At 42.9% G+C, this 9,843-nt stretch overlaps 1 protein-coding gene across 2 annotated transcripts; it reads right to left on the reverse strand.

The window, feature by feature from the left end:
• Nucleotides 1–5,356: 5,356 nt before the first annotated feature.
• On the reverse strand, nucleotides 5,357–9,837 carry GHSR (growth hormone secretagogue receptor). 2 transcript variants are annotated; one of them, XM_009288019.1, is made up of 2 exons: nucleotides 9,067–9,837; nucleotides 5,357–5,870 (listed from the first exon to the last, which is right to left on the reverse strand). In XM_009288019.1, the coding sequence occupies exons 1-2, from the start codon at nucleotides 9,818–9,820 to the stop codon at nucleotides 5,614–5,616; spliced, it is 1,011 nt and encodes a 336-aa protein (XP_009286294.1). In that variant the 5' UTR covers nucleotides 9,821–9,837; the 3' UTR covers nucleotides 5,357–5,613. The 2 variants fall into 2 exon arrangements, with proteins under 2 accessions (XP_009286294.1, XP_009286292.1); XM_009288017.1 differs by having other exon boundaries at nucleotides 5,357–5,918.
• Between the last annotated feature and the right edge of the window lie 6 nt (nucleotides 9,838–9,843).

Below are 9,843 nucleotides of genomic sequence, written 5' to 3' on the forward strand. Positions count from 1 at the left end.
GTCGGTCTCTTCTCCCAAGTAACAAGCGATAGGACGAGAGGAAATGGCCTCAAGTTGCGCCAGGGGACGTTTAGATTGGACATGAGGAAAAATTTCTTCACTGAAAGGGTTGTCAAGCATTGGAACAGGCTGCCCAGGGAAGCGGTGGAGTCACCATCCCTGGAGTTATTCAAAAGACGTGTAGATGTGCTGCTTAGGGACATGGTTTAGTGGACATGGTGGTGTTGGGTGGACGGTTGGACTCGATGATCTTAGAGGTCTTTTCCAACCTTAGTGATTCTATGATTCTATGAAAATAGTGTAAATCACTCCAGGTGTTCCCAAGACATGCCAAGTCCTGCATCTGCTGGATATACGTCCATCTGGATTATCTGGAGGATTTTCTGGGAAGCTCCTGCATGTGCAGAGGCTCAGGGATGGGTGTAAGAGTTCATGTGCAGACATGAATACCTCTGCGGGTATAGGTGTTGCCTCAGCCACTGGTACGTGTTCACTGCTTGTTATTAGTGGTAGGGATGCAGAAGCAGGGCTTTGGCAGCATAGCCTGTGTTTCCTCACTCAGGCTCCCGTTGGCTGAGGTCTCCAGAGGCTGCAGTGTCAGCCAGAGGTTACTTATTTCCCATATAATGCTTATCTCGGGCTACTGTGCTGAGCACCCTTGGCCAGCAGCACAGCTTAGAAACAGAAATGATGCTCAGAGCTGCCTGCACCAGCCCACAGCACAAGGAATCCCACCCAGAGGCAGGTGATCGGATCCGTACCCCATCACTCTCAGACAGCGTGGTTTGAGAAGGGGTTAAAATGCCAAGTGCTTTAGTTCCCTTTTTGTAAAATTGGGCTAATACTGTTCATAAAAATGTGAGGGTGAAATCTACTTGCCATGCTTTCAGCTGGGGGGTACGTGCAGATAACAACATGGGGATCATTAGGATATGAGGAGTTAGGTAGATTTTTTTGTACCAAATTTACTTCTCAAGCCGGAATTTACCTCCTCAAGGACACAGGGTTTTTGCAAATGATACAAACTGTATGGAAGTCCATCAGAAACCGTGGACAGGAGGGCTCAGAGGAACTGCTAACAGCCTCATAAGGAAACGTGCTGATCAGCATGAGCAAGCTGGGAGGTGTCTCAGACAGCAATGTGGGACCAGCTGCCTTCAAACCTGCAAAGGGACCATCAGCATCAGCAGCCGCTGCAGCCGCCCTCCTTCCCACTTCCCCACACCTCGCCCTTGCCCATCAGCAGACGAGGAGAGGGCCGGCTGCAGCACCCCAGCTACAGCAGATCCATGAAGGACAGGAGGTTCTCCTTGGTATTTAGGTATCTAACGGCTGCTTCTTTAAATAGGGCTTATGCAAATGTAATTTGACACAAACTTACATAAATGCTGAATATCTGTCAACTCAAAATTTGACATGTAATTGCTATTTTTCCAGTATATTTTATTTTTGGCAAGAAATACAATAGGACATGATTTTCTGCCTGTGCATGCCTCCATCAAAGGTACTTTTCTAAAATGAATGAAGCTTTCTGGTAAAGTGCTTTTGACCTATTTCATCACCAATTTAACATGTTGCCAAGAAATAAAATGCAGCCAAATTGTTCCTGTTTATTTGTGAAGCTGTGATACAAAATGTAGAGTTAGAAAAGTTTTTAAAACTTGAACTCTTTAATGAATGAACCTCCAGTTATTTCCTATATGGGCTGCTCACTTACAAGTCAGTGAGAACACAGCAAAATTTTGCCTCATAAAGCCCCTATACATTTTTTTCAGTCAGAACTGGCTAAATTTGTTCCTACAGGGAAGAGTTTCCAGAAATGCAGCCTATGGTTCGACAGCCTGAAAGAAACCTTCCCGCAGAGCTACCCTGTCTGCCACACTGAATGAATAGCCCAGCGCCTGCAAGGGCTCTTGTCTTCCCTGCATGTAAAACAGATCTCAAAAGCCATGTCCAGACCCAAAATGGGTGGGAGAGACACCCATGCTCTTTCAGATAGCGAAGGCTTTGGGGAGATGCCAGGAACATGAGGTGCTGCAGAAATGCCCTGGGAAACAGAGGAGAAATGCTTTGTCTCTGCGAGAAAGTATTTGCCAGTGCGGTCATACACTGCAAACACCGAGCAGCTGCAGCAGGTGAGATAGATGATTAAACCAGTGCCAGCATTGCTTCTGCCAATGCAGGTTGTTTGCCACTGCGCTCTCCGCCTGCAGCATCTGCTCTGCCTGTGTAAAACCTGGTAAGAGACAAGGCAGGAGGAACCTTGCCCCATGTTACTGCCTGAGACAAATTCATGCTACCTATCTTGGACTGACTTCCGTTAGCTGTTCTTAGGTAAAAAATGCTACTGAAATCTTGATGGCACTTTTTTCCTCCCAATGAAGTTATTTCTTACAACTTAGGCAATAACCCTGGAGGCAAGCAATGCCGTATTCGTCCATCCATCAATGCTGGTGGGGAGATATATATCTTTCCGGAGGCTTTTGACAATAGTTGATTTTACCATGCAAAAATGAAGGTTATCCAGGTGATATTTTTTTGTTCTTGTTTTCCACAGAAAAGCAGTTCATTATGCACTAGTACCTGTTTGAAGAAGCAGACCCTATTCACCGTCTGGAGTCAACGCATGCCAGCGTGACTCCACTGACTTTAGCATTTCTGTATAGAAAAGTTTTGGTACTGGGGGAACCAAAGCTAACGGATGGTATAGTGCCAACGGCAGGAGTGACAGCTATAGTGCGTGTTAAATGCTTGAATGTTCCCTGCTAGATCTGAAATATTTTCCTGCTTGTGCAAGAGTCGTATGAAGGTGGCTACTCTTCTTTAATAAAAATGCATGTATTTTGCTAGATTTGGCTAAATGTTTGGTGACTTGCAGAAACAAGTCCATTTCCTAAGTCAGAAGGAAGGAAGAAGTCCTGTCCTTCCTCGCAATGAGCAGCCAGTCCCCTTCTTTCTGACATTAAATGTTTTAAATTCTGTTCTATACACAAAGTTGTGGCAATTTCACAGTGTTGGTATAGTTAAAACTTGCAGACTCTCCTGATGAAATGTTAGGTTAAATGAAATTATTTGTATGTTTATAGTTTATATGCAGAAATTAAATGTCTACACAGGGCTTTAATGGGCTTTAATGTTACAGTTATCCTGGTTTAAAAAAAAAAAAAAAAAAAAAACCAAAATTTTTTTTTTTTTTTTTTTTTTTTTTGTTTTTTTTTTTCCCCTGAAAACCCCCATAGCCTAATCAAGTTAGTTATACAGGTTTGGGGAAAAAAAATTAAAACCCAACGATGCAGTTCTCAGCTAGGTAAAAGCCTCTGTGGGACCATTCTGGCCACACAGAATTGCTTCCTATAACTGAGACACAGGTTTTACTTGTAGGGAATGGAGCAAGCCTGTGAAGACTCGCATGCCGTGGGTGACACCGGTGCCCATTTCGTTCCCCATCCCGATGCCAAGGGGTGCCTGCCCTGCCTGCTGCCAGTCCTGCAGCGCCCGGGGCCGTGCCCAGCTCCCACGCGGCAAGGAGAGGTGCGTGGCAGCGCTGAGCGAACCTGAAGGAGACTCACTTCTCCAGCTTGCGTGCAAACACACCAGATCCTCCACCACCACTGACCCGCTAGGGTTATAAAGGGTCTCATCACTTTATTTCTTTCTCTGTTCACATTTAACACCACAGACACAGCTGAGATTTGAAACACTTATGTGATGCTACGTGTGTGATTGGTTCACTTACACAGACATGTTATTAGTGAGCTCACATCTTCACAATCTTTTCAAGATTCCCCAATTCCTTGTTTCCCTGAGTTGCATGACATCTGCCATCAGATCTGTTTGTCGGTTGACAACAAGCGAGAGAACAAAACGAGTAACAAGGCGGATGTGGTTAGAGATGAAACGGGAGATGATCCTATAGCGCTGCTGCTCGTTTGTCCCTTAATTTATAGGTTTGCATACATCAAACCTGTGCTTGCTGCGAGTGCTGGGGTGGGGAGCAAGACAGGCTCAGGTGCCACACCGAGGAGCAGCAATCAGCCCCCTGGCCCTAGCAGAGCACTGGGTGATATAAAAGACACGGTATATACAGAAGAGGCCAAATTCTCTTTTTAGTTATACCTGAGCAGCACCGCCAGCTAAAGGTGTAACAGGCGGAAAATGGCCCATCAGCGTTAATAGGAGTTTGAAGGCAGTAGGACTTTTGCTATCAAACAATTCATTATGGAGAATCAGTTGCAGACCAGCTGGTAATAAATACTAGAACAAAATAAATAGAAAGCTGCTATTGCACGTGCATGCTCCAAAGATCTATTAGCTGGACCACAAAATCTACGTGTTGGTGTGACAATAGATGCAATATAAGACATACTTATTAGCGTAAAGGATGGAAAGCTTTCTGGTTTGCCTTTTAATGGCATACTTGAGTTATAAAAATCATTTGAATTTAAGATTTTTATGGATCAAGTATGAGAATGCGTCTGCCTGTGTCTTTTAATGCAGATTTTTCTATTACTTTGTCAGGTCACGTTGGTTAAAAAATGTTCTCAATTTAATCCTGCAGCAAACTAGTACAACTGCACACCGGGCTTTATGGGGGGACGTGGTACTGGTAACCGCCTGATATGCTTTAAACAGAAACACGTGGTGTTTTACAGGCAGGAGACCTGCCCTTAGCAGACTTGGGGGGTATGGTGGTGTGCGGCATAGGGACAGGTAGCCACAGACTCGTTACAAATATCAAAACAACTAAAAGCTTCCAAGTTCAAACACATCGAGTCGTTCACGGTCAAGCTGAACAGAACAAGTACAGATGATTTAGCTAGTAAAAAAAAAATTACTTTGGTGGGAGATTGCATTCCATATTTTTATAGCATCACTGCAGTCCTGAAGTCAGCACTGTCCTTGTCCCAATGATACATATTTAAAAAAAATATTTCAGTACAGTCATGTTCTAAGCCACTTCCATGAAGGTATTTTTTTCGTTTCCTTTCTGCTAGGACATGAACATGAAGGTCATTTATTTTTAGCATGTTTAAAAATTATCCATTTTATTTCTCCTTTTCTTTTTTAAGAAATCATTTTCCTCATTCAGAGAAAAATGTTCATTTATTTAAAAATTAAGATTATGAAAACTGAATCAAATTCCATGTTTACTACTCCAAAAAGGCAATTCAATTTTCTCTCTCTAGGGTCTAGTTATATGCTAGCAAAATTCTTAGCAAAACTAAAGTTACCTCTGGAAGAATTCAGCTCGAATTAGCTGCTACTGAAGTCACGCAAACTCTCAAGCGAACTGGACTACGTTTGCCTGTTAAGAATGGTAAAGCCTAGCTCTCCTGCTAAAGCCAGTGCTAAAAAATCATATGGGCAAAAGCAGCAGAAAAATAATACTTGAGCGTTGCCAAATTCTGTGACCATGTGCCTCCTTTTATAGTCTCAAAGTGCAGTTATTTTTTTTTAAATCTTTAACTGCCTACATTACATCTTTCAGCAAATCCAGACGATGACAAAAGTACAGCTTTAACGTTTCGATTTGTGTTTCTCGCCCTCTTTCTCTTTCACTATGGCTTTCTGGGAAATACTGGTAAGTGATGCTCTGGCGCTGGAAATCAGGTGTCATGTGATAATGCTCGGTTCTGTCCAAACACGCGAACTTTCTTGCTTCGTGCTGGAGAGTCTTTTCTTTGGAAGGGGTTTGAGTCCAAACAGCCGGCAAGCGGCGACCCGGTACTTCTTCGACATGATGTTGTAGAGGATGGGGTTGATGGCCGCGCTAAGGTAGAAGAGGACAAAGGACACCAAGTTGCAGTACTGGCTGATCACTGCTATCTCCAAGGATCCAGCTTCAAAGGATTTGGAAAATAAATATCGTCCTACGTGAAAAGGCAACCAGCAGAGTATGAAAGCAAATACCACCACAACTAAAATAAAAACAGCAGAAGAAATTGTGTTAAGTATGAGTATTAAAATGCAGGTGATTAAAATTCCGTTTTAAAATTCTGGGTTTTTAACAAATTAATCACAAAGTGTGAAAATGCCTCCCGTAAATTTTCAGTTTCGTGTCTCTCAATACATTCTCTGGGAGTAAAAATTAGCAATACTTAACACACATTGATCGTAGCTAAACAGGCTGCCTGTATACTGCACGACTAATCTGAGGTAGCGTACTTCTGAACGATAAAACACATGTTTTTATAAAATCAGAATTAATAATCAGAATGGTGACAAAAAAAGTATAACAATGTATCATCTGCAGTGTTTAACAAAAGCAAATTATATATAATGTGATAGACTCAACACTGTGTTATAATGAAGAATGTAATCACTGGGAAGCAAAATTGTTTAAGGCAAAGGCCCAAAAATAAAACAAACCACCAGAATTTGGACTTGTAGAGTACACGTGCCAAGGTAAGAACAGGAAGAGTGGTGCAGCCTCCCAGTTTGTCCATTTTTTAAAACAGGAGTTACTTCAAGAATAGTAAAACTAAATATATAATATATAACTGCATAATTATAGTTACATAGTATATCTGTAATATTACACTATCACTATGGTTGCATTTTAATGTAAATATAGTATATGTCGAGTAATAGGAATGTGTGTATCTTTGAACATTGGCCCGTTTGAATTTCCATCCTAGAGAAAGGGAAACTTTTTCTGTTCATTTCCTGTGTGCTATTGACCTTTTATGATTTTTCATGTTGCTTTGAGTGTGTCTATTAATATACCAGAGAGAGAAAAACCAGAAAACTTAAGCAAGGTTTTTTGACATTCTTAAGCATTTTTTACCAATTAACCTGTTCTCTTGTGTTAGCAATCCTGCTTGCTCGTGTCAAGTCACAGGAGATATAAAATTCAAAGAGCTAAGAGGGATGATTGTCAGCACCTTCCCCAACAAACTTTCTGAACAAGCATTCCCAAGTTTAAATGGATACTTATGCAGGACTTATGGTGGACTCTAAAGCACAGAGATGAAATTCAGAGTATCTGTTTTCCAGCTCTGCGTCTTCTTGAGCCAACCACTTCCATTTTTTCCGCCGTATCTTCACCTACAAAATTCAGATAACGTTTCCCTAGCTCACAAGTGTGCTCTGGAGTTTAACCCGTGTAATGAATATTACCATGATGGTCATTACAAACAGAATTTTAAGCATAGTCAGTATTTTCACATGTGGGCATGCATATCCCTAGTCAGGCTTTCAACAGTTTGATCTTCACGCGTGCAGAATCACGTTGATTTCAATAGGAACGGGGTATGATAGCTCCTTTGCAAGTCAGGCTATACATTTAGGTGTTTAATTACCATCCTAGAAGCATAACCTTTCTCTACAATTTAAAAGAAGCGTTGATGCTAATCCCATTTACTTGATGTTCCATGACTTGCTGAAGTCTTATAAAGTGCCTTCTAAATTTTAAGCAGAACATTAAAACCAATGAGAGCAGACTGCATTGAGCATCTGCTGGTACTGAGCCCTTCTAACTTCTTTTCTTTCCATCTTTCCATCAGACATCAGACTGTTATTTAGAGAATATTGGCTCTCTGTCAGAGGACAGTCTTGCCACTGTCTTGCTGTTCTCAGACCTTCTAAAAGAAAAAAAAAAAAGGTGTCTGAAATATTGTAATGCTTGCTGCTATACTTCGGGGCAGATATTTAGAGAATATTGGCTCTCTGTCAGAGGACAGTCTTGCCACTGTCTTGCTGTTCTCAGACCTTCTAAAAGAAAAAAAAAGGTGTCTGAAATATTGTAATGCTTGCTGCTATACTTCGGGGCAGAAATAAACATTATTTCAAAATTCTTTACTGTTAAGTATACAGAAATATAAACATGGTAGTAATATAAGCTAGCAATTTACTTATTGTAAGTAGAGATTCATAATCCGAAACTCTAGAAATGTAAATGATGAATTACTTCCAAGGTCACGCTTACCAGACTGAAGTAATTCTATTGATCATAAAATGTAGCTGAAAGGGCACAAAGAATGACGCGGATTTTATTATTCTTCCTGCTGTTGCATAGTAATACAGCAGGACATGAACAAAAAATCAGTTAGGCTCTCATTTAGTAATTAAGGTACTTCGGACACACTGCCACCTCTTCATCTAGCTCATTAGCCCATCACTTCCACCTAGCTGAAATGAGCACAGCAGAGCTGCTGCCCGTGAAACCTTCTCCATGCAAAGCATCTCATCCCCACTGAAACCCATGGGATGACTTGCACTGCGGAGGACTTTTTGCTTGACTAAAAGTACGCAGCAGCAGCAGGATTCTGCAGTTCTCAGACACTAAACTGCAGAACAACTTTTTGGTTTTGTGCATCAAACTCCCATCACATGCACTGACTTAGTATGTTAAAAATTGTGTTTCCATGTGCCAAAAATAACTGTTGTTTAAACCATTCAGCAATGTAAATATACAAAGTTAGGAATGACAGCGTCTATCGTCTCGATCCTGTTTTCTTAAAGTCACTGAGAATTTACACGAGAACAGACCTCAAAGGAGACAAAATGCTCCCTGTTCAGCACATGCTGGTGTTTTGCTAATATAAAAATGCAGATTGATTTTCATAAGCTCACACAGCCATCCTAGTAAATAACCCAAATTTGATAAAACCTTGATAGTCTTTTCATGTGAAACTAAAAACTAAGTGCACATCGTATCCTGCAGCTCAACTTTGTGGTTTGAGAAGGGTTTAGTTTTGTTTAAAAATCAAATAAACTACCCTTCTGTAAATAACATCGGTATCCACAACCAAAGAGCAAAAATGTTCAAAAAATCTCCAGGGCACTAGCTAATTGTAACTGCAGTATTTGTCCTTGTCGGTGATTGTTATTAACATTTGCTTAACTGTTTGAGAGTCCCCAGCTCGAACCAGTTAGAAATAAACCTAAGGAAGGAGGAGAGTTATTCTACGAACACCTTGAGGTGTAGCCCTTTGTATGAAACACTTTCAGTAAATGCTTTCCTTTGGAAGCACCTATAGTGAGCTACCAGTGCGCTCTCAGTCTTTCTCTCTCTCACACACACAAGCACACACATCCTTTGGCAAAACAGAGCAAGAGTCGTACCTAACATTTTCACAGTTTGCTTGTTGTTCTTATCCCTGATGACAGCGTTTGGACCGATGTTCTTCCTCTTTCTCCTCCACAGCTTCCTCCCGACGAGGCTGTACAGCACGGTCAGGCAAAACACGGGCAGGAAAAAGAAGATGCTGGAGGTCCAGACCATGATGGTGAGGAGCCCCGAGCGGATGGCGTACTCCGTGGCTCGGCACTCGTTGGTGCTCAGGGGGTTCGTGCCATTCTCGTGCTCGACCCCCACCAAGACAAAGATGGGTCCGGCGCTAATGAAGGAGACGGCCCAGAGGAAGAGGATGACCAGCTTGACCTTCCCCTTGGTGATGATCACTTTAGCTCGGAGCGGGAAACAGATGGCGACGTATCGCTCCACGCTGAGGGCGGTGATGTTGAGGATGGTGGAGTAGGTGCAGCTCTCGCTGACGAACTGGAAGAGCTTGCAGAGGAGGTCCCCGAAGTTCCAGGGCCGGTACTGCCAGAGGCGGAAGAGGTCCAGGGGCATGCAGAGGAAGATGAGCAGGTCGGAGAAGGCCATGCTGGACAGGTAGAAGTTGGTGGTGGTCCTCATGTCCCGGAACCGCGACACCACCAGCATGGTCATGAGGTTGCCGACGATCCCGATGACGAAGAGGAGGACGCAGGCAACGGTGATGCCGGTGAGCACGGGCGCGGGGAAAAGGTGCAGCGGGGGCTCGGTGCCCGTCCGGTTCTCCGCGCCGCGGCCGCCCGCGCTCCCCTCCCGCATCCTGCCGCCGCGGGCTGCGCATC

Source organism: Aptenodytes forsteri, unplaced genomic scaffold (assembly GCF_000699145.1).
Source record: "Aptenodytes forsteri isolate BGI_AS27 unplaced genomic scaffold, ASM69914v1 Scaffold72, whole genome shotgun sequence".
Lineage (NCBI taxonomy): Eukaryota > Metazoa > Chordata > Aves > Sphenisciformes > Spheniscidae > Aptenodytes > Aptenodytes forsteri.